General features: G+C 41.8%; 1 protein-coding gene across 1 annotated transcript; it reads left to right on the forward strand.

Moving 5' to 3' along the window:
* Positions 1–3,088: 3,088 nt before the first annotated feature.
* npffr2a (neuropeptide FF receptor 2a) lies at positions 3,089–18,753 on the forward strand. The gene is made up of 3 exons (XM_076269934.1): positions 3,089–3,419; positions 8,793–8,892; positions 17,844–18,753. The coding sequence occupies exons 1-3, from the start codon at positions 3,089–3,091 to the stop codon at positions 18,751–18,753; spliced, it is 1,341 nt and encodes a 446-aa protein (XP_076126049.1).
* The last annotated feature ends 270 nt before the right edge of the window (positions 18,754–19,023 follow it).

Genomic DNA, 19,023 nt, shown 5'->3' on the forward strand with positions numbered 1-19,023 from the left:
TTGGAAACAGGTTGTTTTGTATTCAATGGGGTCCTAGCAAGTAAAAAAAACACCAGTTGCAAAAATCTATATGAATCGTTCCTAAAATAACACAATTCCCCATACTATTACAGAATAAGCACTCATGTATCCATTGATATATGGTGTGTGTGTGTGTGTGTGTGTGTGGGGGGGGGGGTTGTTGGGGTTGTCAATCACAGTCATTAGTTATTAGCCATCATGGATGTATACTCTAAAGTCATAAAATAAAATTAACTTTGAAAACATAAAAATGCTTCAATGTTGTCAACGTTGGTCAAATGCACAAACTTCTTTCCCAGGACTTGCTTCCACATCCTGTTTTCACATAACAAAAGAGACCTCAACGGACAAAGCAACATGTTTAATCAGGCATCTGCACTTAACCACTGAAAGGGCCGGGCTAGGGCATAAGCACATGCAGTCACACCACCATGACACATCAGTCATGCCAGATATCAAGGCTGTACATTTTTAATGGTGTTCTACGTCTCAGTGTGGGACTCATTAAAATTGACAGCAGGGCTAACATCAGCAAGCTAACACCAGCGGCCAACCTGACTCGGCTAGTCGCTAGGCCAAGGCCTATGCACACGGCAGAGACTGCACTCAAAGTGTAAGGAGCAGACACAGTAAAATCATGTTATGTTCAGTTATTTCCTGCCCATTCACATTGGTCGATACCTGACCTTTGAGCTTTTTTAATAAAGATATTAACTTTCAACCTTTCAACCAAGCTCAAAGATCAAAAACAAATATTGGTAGACAGCCTCCTGTTGATGTTTCTGCACCCCCTCCACACATATCAGGATGATGATGAAGAAGAGGAAGATGATGATTATGATGATGATGATGATCAACCCAACCCTTTATAGACCATTATTAAATCAGTAATCCCTCTTCCAGCATGACTGTTCACAGTGCACAAAGCAAGGACCATAATGGCATGTTTAAGGTATTTTGGTGTGGGAGAACTTGACTGGCTCACAAAGAACATAGTTCTCCACACACCATCCATCACCTTGGGGATAAACTACAACAGACATTGGGGAGCCAGGTCTTCTCGTCCAACATCATAAATGTTTCTATGGATGAATGAGCAAAAAATCCCCTCCCGTCACTGACCTTTTTGGGGTCTGGTAGAAACGTTAGTGAATTATGGTGTTCCAGACTAGTATCTCCCTTAAAGGAAATCTAGTTGGGTGTGGCTAACATGTGTTTCTCATTGATCAAGCCTTTCCCCCATAATATTTTTAATTGATCCCATAGCATATTGTACAGTAGTTCAACAAGAGGGTTTTGTCGAGCTCATGGTTGTACAGTATAACCCCAAGTGTGTCTGAGTAAATTCTCTCATTAAGGAGGCCCTAAAGGAGGGTTAGCAAAGGCAGTTTGCTAAGAGCAGAGAGCTGTAACTTACATCAAACATATTTCCTCTATACAATTTCATACCCTAGGGCTTTTACTATTTAGAGTTTCTGCTTGGAATGAATATGCTTTTTAGACAAAGAAGGCTGGGAAATCCTCAGGCCATGCATTCAATAATAATGTTGATCTCTCATCCTGTGAAGCAATAATTTCACTTGAAACACTCAAACATGCATTTAAATTAATGCACTTGGTAACTTCCACTGCCCATTTCTCAGCTATGTCTTCATCAAATCAATCATTATTTAATTAAAGATAGACAGGCAACATCCTGCAATATTGTAGACCAATAACTGCTTGCTGATAGGTCATTTTATGGTGAACTGCGCCCTCTATTGATGGAATTCCAGCTAGAATAATGCCAGAGTATATTGCACGCACCTATACCTTCATAAAGCATTTGATTGAAATGCAATGAGTTATCATTTTACCGTTTTAACCATTTTGGGTAGCCTATATCAAGCTCCGAAGAAAAACCAAATAAAATTAAATGAAAATAATAAACAGACACCTATTACTTTAAAGAAAATATTTGGTGCATATTATTGACCATTGACTACAGACTGTCAATAAAGAATCAATTTATTCATTAGATTTTTTGGTCCACCTCCCTGAGCGTGACGCCTGACATGATCATAAACATAACGGCTATCAGCCTCTCGCGCTCCCTCCCTCCCTGGTCCTTCCCCCTCTTCCTCTCCCGTGTTGACAGATAGTTAAATCACATAGTCCACAGTAGGGTGCGGAGCAGGACAAAAATGTTTCCCGCCTCGTGCATTGATGGCAAGGGCATGAGTGTGCGTTAAAATATTGTTTTGCAAATTTTGGGCTTGAGTTTTCATAGTTCTAAGGCGAACATATTGAGAAGACCATTCTCATTAAGGATTTTAATGGAGGAACCCATTCTTATAGCATTTTAAGGGTAAGACAGGTACAGTTAGTAATAACTGTCCTTTTCTTTCCCCTGCCTTTAACGCTTTTTATATTCATAGCATACTGGTATCGTCAAAGGAAAGTTGATTTTGTTATAGTCTACTTGTTCCTTGCTGTACTATAAAAGGGTACTTCGTTCAGTTTGTCTTTTTTGGATTCATTTTGAGATTTCTAGAGGATTAGTTTTGCGTTGCCTAAACTGATGCTGTTTCTAGATTTCGCAATATAGCAGGAGCGCTTTACTACGTTCTTATTGGCAAGGTCTGAGTCGACGAATTACTCTAGTCATTAAATGCTATTTTTTGCTTGTTTTTATAGGAGAGTGTTTATTTATAAATGATAATATTATAAATGTATCAAATAACATATTTAACAAATAAGTGTGATATAATTTTGCGCGCGGTGCATGCTCTGTTCATGTCTGCACGCGCAGTCAGTGCCGTTCAATGCCTTGTCAATATGGAATGAAGTCGGTCGGCTTCGATTTTGTTCATTTGTAGGCTTGATCAAAGTTGTAGGCTACATAGCAGCAACTAAATAAGTCTTGCATTGAAGTGAGTGCAGTTTATTTATCCCAATAGTTCTGACCATGTGTTTGTCTTAAACAGTTGTTCAACCTCCAGTAATTTTTCTCATTAACTTATTGCTGTGCATGTGCATTCTTCCTGAGGTCTAAACGTCCACACCCTGTTTTCAGGACGGGTTGAAAATGAACGAGAGGCGGGAGTCAAACTTCACTTTTTCTAATGGTGATAACTGGACTTTTCCCAATTCCTCAAGCGACCACACCATACCAAGAAACAATATCACTTATGTCGGATACTACCTGCATCAGCCGCCTACCGCGGTGGTGTTCATCGTGTCCTACTTGCTCATCTTCCTGGTGTGCATGGTTGGCAATGGAGTTGTTTGCTTTATAGTGCTGAGGAGTAGGAACATGCGCACCGTCACCAATCTTTTCATCCTCAACCTCGCCATTAGTGACCTACTCGTTGGGATTTTCTGTATGCCTACAACACTGCTGGACAACATCATTACAGGTGAGCGGCGTTGGCGCATTTAGAACATCTGGCACTATTTGAACATGCGAGCAATTAATCAATGTTAATCGATGGTGCGTGACATTGATCTATGCCTCCCCTCAAATTAAGACTGACTAGCGTAATTGAAAATAGAGCGGTTTCATGTTTATCAGTGTAACCAGATTACACCAATCAATAACCACAAATTACAATATAGAACAGAATGGTAAGTTGTCTTCGTGAAAAATCGAGCATTAAGAAATGGAAGAGCAGAATTCACCAGCTTAGGCCTACATCTCTTTCTGGCCATGTCAAGACGTGCATACTTCTTTGAAGTGTGAATAATTCATTATGATGGGCAAGAAGATGGGGGAGTCGAAATGGGAAAGACAACTTGTACTACCACACCATAGTGCTCAAGAAGTGTTAGCTCTGATTCAAACATACAGTGTACACCCTGTCTCCCCCCTGTCTCCCGCACTGTGTGTGGTATCTTAGGCAACCAGCAAAAGCCAGGGCCTGAAGACCTGTCCTTGGTTAACACAACAAAATAAAGACAGTGTAAAAACAAACACAGTAATTATTATTTAAAAAAGAGTTACACCAATTGAGAATGGTGAAATGCAACTGCAACTGTATCTCTTTGATGCCATTTAGACTCTCATTTCTACATATTGTTGAAGTTATTAAAGACAAGATTATGCTAAATCAAAGTACGGTAGATGTTGAATCAAGTTGGATGAATTTCCACCAGTTTCGTCATCAAGACCATGTTAGTTGAGACATAGACAAGTCGTAGAACTTACAAACTAAAATACTAACTAAGAAGCAATGAAATGTAATGGATAGTCTATCAAGGCACCAGTACAACCACCAAGATGCATTGTGATCCAATCATTCACTTGCCAAGGTCTTCAGAGGCGCATATGACCACATTTTTGTAGTGTCTCTTTAAACAATGAATTTGTGGGGGACACTTATATGAAGGTTGTCTAATACAGTTACCAAATGGTTTTGCTACTAATGTATACTTGAGACTACTCAAGAGGAGAATCTGTTGTGTGTGCAGTTAAATAGAACTTCCCACAATGCATTGAGCCTAGAATGAGTAGGTCAGTTATGTAGGCATTAATTGTGATTCAGTGAGGTTGGCACCAAGCCAAACTGACCTGTGTGTGTGTGATTCATTTAAAAGGACTATATGGCAACAGAGGACAGCTCATCATTGCTGACAATAGGAAATGGGAAAGTAAGAAGATTTATCATAACACTATGATCAGTTCAACATAAATCACCTGCTGTGTGGGCTCCCCTTTTATTGTCTGAGCCACACCTGTACGCTACGGCTTTTCAAAGGCACCATACTCTGCGAGTACAGATGAGACTTTGGAATGATTCACTCATGTTGACAGGATACAAGTGTAGGAACAAAGCATTCCTCAAAGCCTACACAATACAAGCATAACCTCAGGAGTACTATGCACAATCAAGCACATCAGAATAGCGGAAATGAACCCTATCCAAGCAATGGCTGAAACTGAGGGAGCATAAAGCATAACTAATCAGTTACACTGTGAAGTAGGGCAAAGTGGTGTCACACCTGTGGAAGCTGATTTTGGAACTGTGCATCAAGCCCTGCCAGTGTGGGTTTAAATGGACTCCTAATCTGATTAAAATCAGAATAATGACTTAATCGGAATAAAAATGACACATATAAACACCTTGATCAGAATAAAACTGCCGATCCGATTAGAATTCTGATCGGAATGGAAGGGGTGGTGAATTCTGTTCTTATTCTGATTGAACAGCCATGTATACAGCCATGTATACAATGAGGCATTCTGGGGCATGGTGTGTGTGGCAGCCATTTTGAGATGTGGTAGCCAATTATGTTTAAATAAGACTAAATTAAGCATGTGTCCAAAGATTGCTGTGATGACTATGCATATGAACTTGTGTTATGTTAGGACATCTACACAATGGCATGTTGGCCAAAAAGTTATAATGGGCCACTTTCTTTGACAATGAATTGACATGTAACACACATTGACATGTCAGACTGTACGACTAGATGCTGTATACTGAATGTCATGAGAATTGGATAAATGGCTTATGAATTGTTCATTTTAGATTTTTAATACAGTGGGAAAAGTCAAAATTTTTAGAGCAGCGGACCACTGAGCTAAAGATGCAGATTGCATCAGAGATTAAAATGATGCAAGAATTTTGAGTTTGGGCCACTGTTTCTGAGATATGAGTCAAAATAATATCATTACTACAGCAGCACCTGTGGTCGCAGTATAGCTGAGGTTTTTGGGGCCTGGGTAGGTGGGGGAAATTACAGACCATGTTTGAAGTTTCATGACATTTTGCCTTATAGTTCGCTGCACTAACACTCACAAATGTGTAATAATAATCTTACAAACACAATATAGTTCCCGCAGTTTCACTACTTGGACCCCTAATGATTGGCAAAGTTTAACCAAAGCTAATTTAATAACTAGCCAAAATCAATTTTCTCATTTAACGTCATGGACAAGACCTTAACCACAAAAATGATCAGCTCAATGCTTTCACATGCCACATGATAGCGATAATTCATGTACAAGATCGTTGCTTGTTGATAGACTTTGCACCAGGCACAGAACGTAAAAAATACTTTCAGGAGACTGGTCTATTTTTTTTTTTTTTTTTCGAATGTGTGCAGCGTTCCTGCGTCGGGTGTAGCCAGTTCCACTGATTATAGTAGAAGTTAAATGTTGCAGCTTGTGCTGCATATGAAAGGAACGTGTCAGTTGCACATCTAATGTAGCTCCATGATTAGAGTCAGCTGACAAGACAAGGTCATGTCTTGAAACTAAACTGAGACCACACAAAATATTCCAAAACAAGAAACTGACCATAGTAAGTAAGCATAAAAATAGTATTATTAACTCTTAATTAACTATTATTAACCGATTTAGCTGATATCCCAGCTGTCCTGTTCACTTACTATCAACTATTGACAGCTGTGCACACAGGAGACAGGAGAGTGGGAAGTGTTCTATTTTTTATAGCCTATTTTGTCGTCATAGAAGCAACTTTTAAAATGGAACTCATTAAAATTAGCTTGCTCTTTAATGTAGTCCATACAGGCCTCTTTGTCGCAACAAAATGGAAAATAGAAAAAGAATATTAAAAGAAAAAAAGAGAGAAAATCATATCTCTCATTTACACTGCCTTGGCTGAATCATTTTCACAGCCAGACTTTGCTCAGGCACTGTTGCCCAGTGATGCTGGACACTTTGGATGAGAATAATTAAACACTGAGAACTTGAAACTCCATATCTCACTGTGAGATGTTTCTAACAGGGATTCGGTCAGATCCATTACAACCCAGGGGGCTGTCCCCTAAGGGCAAAGTTGAGAGCTTGACATTAATGCATCTCACTGTGGGAAAAAACTGAATCAGTCATTTAGTGGAGAGGAACATATTCATTCATTGTGAACATCTGCTGGATATGATTTCCACTATAGGAAGATAAAAACAAAGATAATTTTCATCATCTGGAGACTTACTAAGCCTATGAATTTGTCTGGTTTCTTCTCAAACATATAGCTGGGATTATAATAAAGAGCTCAAAGACGTCAGTCATAGTCAAGAGTTGGACCAACCATTCAGCCAAGGTTTGTGGTGTTTTCTAAGTTACAATCAGATAGGGTTGAAGTGGAGCAGTAATCAAGGATCTTTGTTACAATGGCTACAAACCAGACATCGCAAAGTGTTCAACCTATGACAATCACTGCTAATCAGGTCGAATAACATGTGTATTGCTATGGAAGGTGGTCATTGACCCAATATAATTGTTCATACTCACAGACTCACAGCCTTTGAGTTGCATTCTTGCTAGGAGGGTTAAAAAAAAAGAAAACAGTAAACAACGGATATAAAATGGTAGCGGAAATAGTATGCAATACGTTTTTGATGTTGTTAATTTAGTATGTCACAGGTGCTATCCCATTCCAATACCCATTTGAGCTCAATCACCTCAGGGCTTAGACCTTAGGAGAGATAGTGAGATTTAGTGGTTGTGTTGTTATGGGCCAGGGTTTTAGACAGATATAATGGCTATGGCATTTTTGATTGGGGGAAAAAAAACAGAGGGTGAACTTACTCATCCAGAGCCTAGGACAGTCGGAACGTGAGCGCATTATGTGATCCTGCTCATGTTCTGATCGCATCATGATAGTTCTAATCCCCACATTACAGTATGTCCTTTGGCATCATGGGTTTATCAGCGCAGCCAATCTCTACTGCCAATGCTGATGCACTCGTTAGTGCCCTGAAGGACCAACTGGTATGAAATACCAACTGCGCCTGACCCTCGAGTTGTGCATTTCATTTATGGACCACAAAGAGAGGATTATTTTCTGAACTGTGGCATGTTTGGCTTAAAGGTTAGAGAAGCAGGCTTGGGTCAAGTTTTGACCCCCGTACTGGGGAAAATGTTGGTGGGGCGGGTGAATGAGCAGCATCCCTCAGCATCCATTGCCATTAAGTGCCCTTGAGCAAGGCACCTAACCCCCAACTACACCCCGCACACCACCAAGTGGCTTCTCACTACTCTGAATGTGTACATGCTCACTACTGATAGTGTGTGTGTATGTTCATTGCTCAGTGATTTCCAATGGATTAAATGCATAGTCCTTATTTCCCAATAAAATGTCACTAATAATAAACAGTATGACACAACCTTATACCTATAACCAAATATTGTAGAAGTCAGTAATAGCAGGTCCCAGGCACTCAAATGTAAAAGAGGAGAAGGAATTCTTTAAAAAGCCTTTATTGCATCTGGCTTAAGTCATTTTAAAATATTGAGCCAACATGTTTCGACCGAGCATGGTCTTCTTCAGGGCAAGGTAGCAACATGAATGAGAATGCCACAGAATGCCACCTGCCAATTACCCTGACAATTAAGGTATCATTAACATCAATGAGGCCGGACACCTGGACACTGTGAAATTAGTATTGGCTGTGGAGGATGTGCTAATGGATGTTCTGCTGAAAGAGGAGAAGAGTCATTCTCTTTCTTTTCCAAGCTCTCTGACAAATCCGTTTGTAACAAAAGACTTCTATAACCTTGAAAATAACAGCATACTTGTAGCACAAAACACAAAATGACATCAGGAGGTAACAGGAAGGACAATAAATGTTCTGCTATTTCATGAGTAACTTAAAAAATGGGATAGTAACACTATATTGCGTAATATAAACTCAACTACAGTAACATGCTTGATTTTATGACTATCATACAAGTTATGAAAGTACTCTTTTACCGTAATATAATGCATTGTTGAATAAGGCGATGGTGAAGAACATTACGTTTTGTTCATTTGTCTTGTTTTCAGGATGGCCATTTGGAAGCCTGGTGTGCAAAATGAGTGGTATGGTCCAAGGCATATCTGTATCGGCATCTGTCTTCACCCTGGTGGCCATCGCAGTGGACAGGTAATGCCACAAACTCATTTAATTTAGTCAACATTCATGCTTTCTTCACTGAGGAATACTTTGTGGTGATGTGTGTCAGAAAAGTCTTCCCAAACAGTTACTCATGATTAATGTCCAGGCTATAACCAAATCCACTATGTGGGTGTAATGAAGGTGTTTCTGTGTGGTGTTTTTTACATTGAGCTTGCCAAGAGAAAGACTGTGATTGCATATTGTTTATTTATACAACAGTCAGGTCAGATCGAACTAGCCTATTTATTTTTTTTCTTATTGGACAAGAGGCATTCTGTGAGTCATCACGAGTGGTGATATCTCAGGACATCACTACTCGAGTGTTTTACAGTAGTAATCACTCCGCGCAACATTCTATTCATTCAAAGCGATAGAGCAGCGATTTCATAAAGTCACATTTGAGTGAGTACATAAAGAGTAGGTCATTTTCTATTTAATATGAGACATAAGTAGGCTATACAAATGACTGTGTGCACAAGCACATACAGTAGCCTCTCACACTGGACTTGGCTCTTGAGTGGTGTTGCGTTGCTCAAGTGGTGTTCCATTGCTTGTTGCGTACCTTCGGCACTCAACCTTTGGCCTCGTACCTACGGACGAATTACAGCCATGGCAATGTCCTTTACCAACACCGCTTCCACTTGTGTCATATTGCCTAATGCTTCATTGGTGGGCATATGCTTATGGACAAATATGTAAATGTCGAGTAGGATACCAACCAGTTATAGATGCACTGGAGTATGATGATAGGTTAAACTATCTCTCCTGTAAGGTAAACAAAACAGTTGTGTCATTGGAGATGTATACTAAATATGGGCATTATTCCCTGTGAAGTGCTTTCTCACTTCAGTCAGGGGTCCAGCTGTTTTTCAATGCTTGCTTTTCATTTTAAAGGGTTCAACATAAGCACTTGCCAGGCTTGGGAGTGCAGAAAGTTGGTAGGCCACTGTTTGGGCCAGTGTTCTGCCCATCACAGTTCACATCTGATGCTAACTTGCTGAAGCTAAACATGTGAGGTTACTAACAGAAAGAGGGGCTATATTACAGTGAAATAAAACATTTTATTATGTAAGTTTTATATAAAAGTGACTTTTCGGGCCAGTAGAAATATACGAGGGGCTTGTACAAATCAGATTTATTGGCCCAAGGGGCTGATGGAAGGAAAATCTGATGTTCTTGAATTTCCCCTTGGGATCAATAAAGTATATATCTATCTGTTGGACCTGTTTAAAATTGAATGAGTTGCTTGGTGAGTTCTTATCCCATTAGCCACAAAATCTCATTCGACTTTTTGTGAATTGCCAATTATCTGCCAGTATTAAAAGGCATACTCCCTGGAAGACCAAAAAGTAATCTGCTAGGCAATTAAAAATATCTGCTACCACATTCAGGTCCAAGACCTGGGTTCAAGTCTGACTGGGGTCATAGCCCGATCCTACCAGGGGCGATTCTAGACCTAGAGCTTTGCTGGGGCACAGGCCCCCAACTCCCAATACAAAAAAAAAATGTGCGCGCAATATGAAATAAATGGCTAGCCTACAGGTACCCTGCCTGTGCTCTTTCTCCCCTCTCTTCTCCTTCTCTTCGACCTTCTTCTCCTCCTCCGCCTCCTCCTCCTCCTCCAGCACTCTCTCCCTCAATTGTTGTAGCAGCCACTATCCAGCAACATCCAAACACATAGGCATAAGTAGGCCTATACTCACTGCATGAATTTAATAGGCTTTCCTGACTTTTTTAGTCAAAATTGAGATAAACTTCCCTCCCAGGCAAGGGTCCTATAGTCATCCTGGCAATAGTTCTTTGTAGCTTAAATAGCCTACTAAAGCCTTCATACTGACTTTTGGTGATCATTTGCAAATATCTGTGTAGATTATTATAGGCTACATTTGCAAATGCAGCAAACTTATTTAAGTTTGCCATTAAACCATTGATCAAAATCACAGCACTGGCTATTACCAGCATAAATGTTAATGTTACCGTTAATGTGGGCAATTATCATACCTCCCTCGTCCTCCTCATCTCCTCACTGTTCCTCTACCTCTGCCTCTGTTCAGGAAGAATTTTATGATGTCCATCTCTGAATAGTTTATCAGAAGGCTATGTTTAGTTTTACAGTAGGACAGCTTCACAAACAGTATAGGCTACTTTTACAGGACTTTCTCTACAGTATACGTATCATTATTAATTGTCCGCATGTGTGCATGCAGTCTACGCATGGTGTGTGTGTGAGGGAGAGAGCACAAGCTGGTAAACTGTTGCTAAATTTAGGCTACAATGACGCTAAGCATTGAAAAACAGATGCTAATTATGTGGGAAACATTCTCTAACAGCGATCAACTTGTCATTTTTTCTGTCAAACAAGTTGTGAATTTGCAGCAGTTTCCACTGTGTATGTGTGTGTAGCCTACAACGAAACACTCGAAAGAATCATGTGAACGATTTTCATTGGTTGATGCTTTCAATCTTACCCAGCTACAGAGGTGCTATTTCCTGATTGGCTATTATGGCCCCTTTCTTTTTTCCTTTTTTTTTTTTTTTATTGGCTGGTAAGTGACAGGCTCGAGTCATGACTAAAGCAGGCATGGAGATGCGCTCATGAATGCCGTTTCCAGCTAGAGCAGCGCTAGAATTTTACTGGGGCACTGGAGACTTTTACTAAGGCACGTGCCCCAGTGAATAAGGTCTAGTGACGCCCCTGGATCCTACCCAATCTCCCTCTCTCCCACTCGCTTCCTGTAAGTATCTTCACTGTCCTATACAATAGGCCGAAAAGGCCCAAAAAATATACGTAAAAAAAAAATCTGTGGTCAGTCGAATAATTATGGCAGTGGGTCTATAGGAAACGGAAGGCATCTGTCTGCTGTCTCGCTGCCTTCAGCTCTCTACCGAGTCCCTTGCCGTAGCAGGCATCAAGGTAACGGCTACAAACTTTGTTTCGGACAACCTTGCAAGATAGCAACACAGAACGCCGTTGTCAGGATACCAGAAAGAAGAATAACGTAACGTTCGACTGCAGCAATAGTTGCTCACAATCACATTTTTTTTTTTTTACATTGAAGGTAGCATGAAGGATACATCAATGCGTGCGTGGGATGGGATATCTGTATTGTTAGGCACAACTAGACAGGAGTGCCATGCGACCCCATGGCTAGATTGTACATTTGTTGTGGTCGTTTGAGGGGATTATATGCTGAGCAGATCTCTCTCTCTCTCTCCACTTCCCCTTGGCTTGACTAGTGGCTCTAATGAAATTGGCTCCCTGCCACTTGCACTGTGTTTTTCTGCCTGTCAGAACCGGCAGGCTCAGAGTGTCCACTCAGGCTTGGCAGCGCAGTTCCTGGGTTTCCCCCTTCCTGTTTCCACCGACAGCTGGGCCTCGCAGCGCTGTGATGTCACTGTTACATCATTAGAGTGCCAGCCGTACATGCATGAAACAAATAGCCCTCGGTTTTTGACTTCCTCTTTCTTTCGCTTCCTTTTCCCTTTGTTTATATCTTATGTTTTCCCTCCATCTCTCTCTCTCCCCCTCTGCAGTATCTATAATGTGTGTGTGTGTTTGCCATAATTTTCATGGGTGTGTGGTGTAGCTAGGTCATACTCTTTGTGTCTCTATGTGTGGAGCTTGGTGTGTGTGTGTGTGTGTGTGTGTGTGTGTGTGTGTGTGTGTGTGTGTAAGTGTGTGTGTGTGTGTGTGAGGGGTGGGGGTTGGGGGTTGTATCAGGATAAGCTGACATCACTCCACGCCCTGCACCACCTCTCCACCCTTCCCAGGAAATTACTTTTACCAGGTCAAGACTTTTATTTGTCCCCACTTCTTCACATATTGTATAAGATTATAACTCCGTCCTTTTTTTCAGGTCAAATAATTGTGTTGAGCCTCTTCAATAACTCTGAGGAGCCCCTGGGGCTCGTAGACCCGCGCTACAGAAGATCTCTAATCTTTGACAATAGCATTCAGCCTGTAATTGTGTCTGTGCTGGTCACTGTTTCCTTGTTCTCCATCCTTCACTCCAAGTGAGATATTAAAGATGTTCTTCATGAATTTAACAAATTAACTGTTTTATTTTACACATTTATACTCAAACAAAGCCAATGAAATATAGAGTTAACGTCTCTCAGCTTCAAGACAAACCTTGTAGGCGATCAAATCTGCAGTGGGCCTCTAGCATTGAAATTCCAGCCCAGTCAGTTCCACTATAGCTAAAAGACAGTATTGATTTCAAGTTACCTTTGGCAGTATGGCTCTGAGCTGGGGCCTCCCTGACCTCCATTTTCTTTTAAAATCTCTGACTGTTCGAGGGATTTGTGACAGCCTTTCCCAGCTGTTTAACATGTTTGTAGCATATCCGTGTTCAACAGAATTATTTTTAAAAACGGAGGGGATATAGGCTATCAGTTTTTTCCTAATAGCCTACCCTACTACGTATCTCTTAGATTTCGCTAAGGAGTGTTGTAGGCTAGGAGTTATTGACGGCACTAACTTTTACAAAAGACCAGAAAACAATGTTAAAGGAGAATTCCGGTGTGATTTTGACCTAAAGTGTTTTGAAACATGATACCGAGTGTGAACGTATGTCTCATAGCCCATCTCGGCTTGTCCCCTGCACTCCGAAATCTGGCGCTAGTTAGCCGATGCTACCAACAAGGCGGTCAATGGTGGTGCCTCGGCATCGGCATAGCCATGCAAATAAATCACTGTTTTACACCATTTACGAGGCTCAATGTATCTCCACACTTCATTGGTAGACTTCCGAGGGCCCTGACATTTAAAACGAGACATTGAGAACTTTGAAAAAGCACTGGTAGTTTACTTACATGACGATTTATACAGATAGTATCTTCACGAAGTTTAGCGTTTGCAGCCATCTTGAATTTAGTCACGATAAGTCGAGCGACGAGTAAGAATGAACAGGTATGATAAGGGATCAGATTCCAAAAATAATTCAGTGGAAATGCATGGATTCCAGTTGCTGCTACTGGAAGAAACTGTAATCCATGCATTTCCACAGAATTATTTTTGGAATCTAATCCCTTATCATACCTGTTCATTCTTACTCGTCGCTCGACTTATCGTGACTAAATTCAAGATGGCTGCAAACGCTAAACTTCGAGAAGATACTGTCTGTATAAATCGTCTTGTAAGTAAACTACCAGTGCTTTTTCAAAGTTCTCAATGTCTCGTTTTAAATGTCAGTGCCCTCAGAAGTCTACCAATGAAGTGTGGAGATACATTGAGCCTCGTAAATGGTGTAAAACAGTGATTTATTTGCATGGCTATGCCGATGCCGAGGCACCACCATTGACCGCCTTGTTGGTAGCATCGGCTAACTAGCGCCAGATTTCGGAGTGCAGGGGACAAGCCGAGATGGGCTATGAGACATACGTTCACACTCGGTATCATGTTTCAAAACACTTTAGGTCAAAATCACACCGGAATTCTCCTTTAAGGCATTTGTGGAGAAGAAGGATGGTTTGCGTGTTTTCTTCCTACACCTCACGGTAAGCTATTTCGTTGCTCTGATTGGTTAGGTCTATCCAATTGAGTGCAGAGGCATTCCCCCCCCTGTATCGGTTGAAACACGCCCCATAATTATGTCCCAATGGAGCAGTATCAGACTCATATTCTGACTAGAACAGGCTAACTCCATCCCCTACTCCTGCAACTTTTGTGTATGTAAATGAGTGTACGTGCATGTGTGTTTTGTGTATATGTGTGCTTCTCTGTGTATGTGTTTTCGCTTTTGTGTGTGTGTGTGTGTGTGTGTTTGTTGGGGGGGGGGGGTAATGGTGTGCGTGTGTGTGTGTGTGTGTGTGTGTACAGTACATGTGTATCCTTGCCTGCATGTGTGTGTGTGTATTTTATGTGTCTGTGCGTGTGTGTGTGTGTGTGTTCATTTGTGAGTGGGTGTGTAGGGGTAATGGGCTGTGTGTGTGTGTGTGTGTGTGTGTGTGTGTTTATGTGCGTGTGTGTGTGCGCGTGTGCCTCCTTCCCTGCATGTGTGTGTTTTTATGTGCGTGCAGGGGCGCCTGCAGGAATTAATGCTATAGTACGCACACCCGTACCCGTGTGTGAGTGTGTGGTTAGCTATGTGTGTGTGTGTGTCTGTGCTTGTGTCTGTGTGCGTTTGTGTGTGTGTGTGTGTGTGTGTGTGCATTTATGTGTGTTTGCGTTTGTTCATGAGCGTGTGTGTGTGTGTGTATGCATATTGTACAGTCATTAAAGGTACACATACAGTTAAGAACAAAATTATTCACACCTCTGGCAAATATTGATTCAATGTTGATTTTCTCTTTATTGATATGTTTGTTCTGACTGAAAATGACACTACCACATGTCAAAAGGTTGTAAGACAATGTGGTAGAATTATGGAATCAAAAAAAGAAGAATTTTCATCTTTTTTTAATTTTTTATGAAAAATGGCGTGTCCAAAATTATTCATACCATTTTTAAATAATCAATGGAAACATCTTTATTTGCATTCACAGCTCTCAAAATGGTTCTTGACTTTGTGGCCTGGCCATAAGGAATACTACACATATTTTAAAAAATAAAAGTTAATACAAGTGCTCTTCTGTTCTTACATCAGTCACTTTAGCTCATTCACCGCACCTATAACACAGCACCTGTTCTGTGGGGGAATTACACTCATTTTCCACCTCCCCTTGAGTTAAACAATTGATTTGGATGAACTGGAGAAATGTAAAAATCTAGATGAACTGGAGAAAGGTAAAAATCAATTGTGAGTGTATTTCCCCAAATGGTGGAATAACCCTTTAATGAGCACACTGCTTTAATAAGTCAGCTATTACTGTGTGTCAGCCAGTAGAGGCTTTCCCCCCCTTTCCTAGCGCCCCTCTTCTGCACCACTCATTGACCACGGCTTTCCTCTTTCTTCCCATGTTTCAATAACGAGCTGCCCAAGAGCTGGGTGCACTTTGTAGTTGTGATACGTTTGTAAAACCCTCATTGTGATATTCACAACAAAGAGGCTGGGCAGCCGTGGCCCACTGGTTTGGGCAGCCGTGGCCTACTGGTTAGCGCTTCGGACTTGTAACCGGAGGGTTGCCGGTTCGAACCCCGACCAGTAGGAACGGCTGAAGTGCCCTTGAACAAGGCACCTAACCCCTCACTGCTCCCCGAGCGCCGCTGTTGTTGCAGGCAGCTCACTGCGCCGGGATTAGTGTGTGCTCACTGTGTGTTCACTGTGTGCTGAGTGTCTTTCACTAATTCACGGATTGGGATAAATGCAGAGACCAAATTTCCCTCACGGGATCAAAAGAGTATATATACATATATACTTATATTCCAAGTTACACTAGTGTCGCTCAAACTGCGATGGCCTATTGAATATCTGTGTGGGCTATGTAATGCAGATGTTGTGGGTTCAAAGTTTGGGTGCACATCCAGTTGTCATGGACTATGTGTAATAAGCAATATTTTTATGATCAATTAATTAAACATAGCACTACAAACCATCCTCAGGAAATGCAGAAAGAGGAAAAATAGTGTTTGCTAAACTGACAATTACATTATGTTGGTGTAGCCATAAACTCTCTATGCTGGAAAAAGAGAAAGACTGTCATGGAAAGAAAGAAAGAAAGAAAGAAAGAAAGAAAGAAAGAAAGAAAGAACAGTATATTATGACTGCAGCACATGATAAACCTATATGCCTTGTTTGCTCATAAGTAGGTGTAGAAAACCTATGCAGAGTAATGATAGTGACCATACTGTTGCATGATCATAACAATGACGGCCCCCAAGGTCTCATTCCAACAAATCCAGCCCACTGCCTAATATGAGTCTGACACCAATGTCTAATACTATGGAAAAGGGAAAAATAAAATTGGCCCTTACACAATTGTGATTGACGTTCCTGATTGCCAGTCTGCTCCTGTCCTCAGGCATGCCTTGTGGAAGGGTCTCATAGGAATAGTCCCATGCTGCTCTGGGTTATTTGCTGGGAAGAGTGGATTTGGTTTTGGTTTGGTTTATTTATGGATATAGAAAAACAAAAGGATCCAAGGGATAAGGGATGTAAAAGCGATGAACACTTTTTTCCAACATGGTCCCTGACGGGATGCCTTACAATGGAATAACAATGGGCAGTGTAGCTGCATAGTATGGAAATAATACTACTCTAGAATGCAGTGCATTGCACAGGAGAGTTCTATTCTGCCCTCTGTGCAACTGAAGACTGCATGTTAGATGGCCACCTGACCTGCCTGGGTAATTGCAGGGGTCAGTTTAATTACCATAATCTGGCCATAGCCGCTGAAATGGCCGGACAGAAAGGTCATGGTCTCTCTGAGTCAAGAATATAAGTCATGAATACACAATACTAATTTTGTAAAGTAAAAATAAAGTCTGTGAATATCTAACTTTTTTCCCATGCACACTCTGTCCACATAATAATAATGTAACATTACCCTATTTAAACAGATTCAGTCTTTAGGTGGGCATCTGATAAATGAAAAATTAGAATTTCTCTGTACATGTTGATAGATTCATTAGCTGTAACAGTTGTGTGGAATGAAGTGAAATTATAAGTGAGCTTATGTTCTAGCTGCACAATTCAATTATGTCTCCAGTCAGGGTTCATGGAACTGAATCATTTACAAGTCATGCTTCATAAAATGTATTAGTTATATCATTAAAGGAAAGCATAGGCTCGCATAGAGACACATTAGTTTTTTCCCCCAGACAAATTAGTTTTTAAATGAATGCCTGATCATGGACAGGTGAAGCTCTCACTGTCTTAGAAATCATTTTATGCTTAATGCTGCGATAAACATGAGGCATTGACATTGAAACAAACTAAGGGTTCTAAGGGCCTATTATATTCAATTGTGAATAACTATGAACAGAGGACCCTTGAGAGGGAGAGGGAGGCAGAGACAGAGGCAGACGGTTTCATGACTCTTCTATTTATCTTCCACAGGTTTAGATGCATTGTGTACCCCTTCAAGCAGAAGCTGATGATATCTACAGCTACCCTCATCATCATCGTCATCTGGGTTTTGGCCATATCCATCATGTGCCCATCAGGCGTCATGCTGCAGGTGACCAAAGAGCAGACCATCCGGATATACCTTGGGGACGGCAACCGGACAAGCCCGTTCTACTGGTGCCGTGAGAACTGGCCCAACCAGGAAATGAGGAAGATCTACACCACGGTTCTCTTTGCCAACATCTACCTTGCGCCCTTATCGCTCATTGTGATCATGTACGCGCGGATTGGCATCACCCTCTTCAAGACGGCCGTGCCGACCGGGGACAAGCCCGGCGCCGGGCACGACAACCGCCACACGGTTTCCAAAAAGAAGCAGCGGGTCATCAAGATGCTCCTGGTAGTGGCACTGCTCTTCGTCCTCTCCTGGCTGCCTCTGTGGACACTCATGATGCTGACGGACTACGCCAGCCTGTCCGAGTACCAGTACCGGGTCATCAACATATACATCTACCCGTTCGCCCACTGGCTGGCGTTCTTCAACAGCAGCGTCAACCCCATCATCTACGGTTTCTTCAACGAGAACTTCCGGCGCGGCTTCCAGGCCGTGTTCAAGTTCCAGCTGTGCGCCGGCGGCCGTGGCGGTGGAGGAGGTGGTGGTGGCGGTGGAGGAGGTGGTGGTGGCGGTGGCGGGTACCGGCGCAGGACGTACTCGCACCGCTTCCAGGGCAACTCGGTGCTGCCAGCCAACCTGCAGCCATCCACTGAGCCCATCTCACTCAACAGCCTAGAGAACACCAGCTCGCGGCGGGTCAACCAAGTCAACGAGCAGGACTTAATCATGGAGGACTTGGAGAAGGCCTCCCAGAGTAGCGACGGGAAGGACGGGCCGTCCCTTTGAGAAAGCACAAATACAAACAGCCAGGCATGCTCAGTCCAAACATATCGCAGCTATTGGTATTACATGTATAACATGATGTTGTGTGTGTGTGTGTGTGGGTGAAACGTTCACCTGGGACCGTTTTGGCAAACCCAGCCAAACGTTCCACCAGACACGTTTCTGAGGTGCAAACTAGCCAGCAACCCAGCGGGGGTGCTAAAGAGAGACGTTTAGACATTGTTTACTACAGTTAGGTCTCGTCAAACTAAATTGTAGCTTACACAAGCTCAG

This window comes from Alosa pseudoharengus, unplaced genomic scaffold, assembly GCF_046254945.1.
Source record: "Alosa pseudoharengus isolate Yale_2024_CS ecotype anadromous, Long Island Sound unplaced genomic scaffold, YU_APseudo_1.1 YU_APseudo_1.1_scf_6, whole genome shotgun sequence".
Classification (NCBI taxonomy): Eukaryota; Metazoa; Chordata; class Actinopteri; order Clupeiformes; family Clupeidae; genus Alosa; species Alosa pseudoharengus.

Coding starts and splice junctions, on each gene's coding strand:
- npffr2a (XM_076269934.1), top strand. CDS start 3,089: ATGAACGAGAGGCGGGAGTCAAACTTCACTTTTTCTAATGGTGATAAC. Junction 3,420..8,792: donor GCTGGACAACATCATTACAG/GTGAGCGGCGTT, acceptor TCTTGTTTTCAG/GATGGCCATTTGGAAGCCTG. Junction 8,893..17,843: donor GTGGCCATCGCAGTGGACAG/GTAATGCCACAA, acceptor TATCTTCCACAG/GTTTAGATGCATTGTGTACC.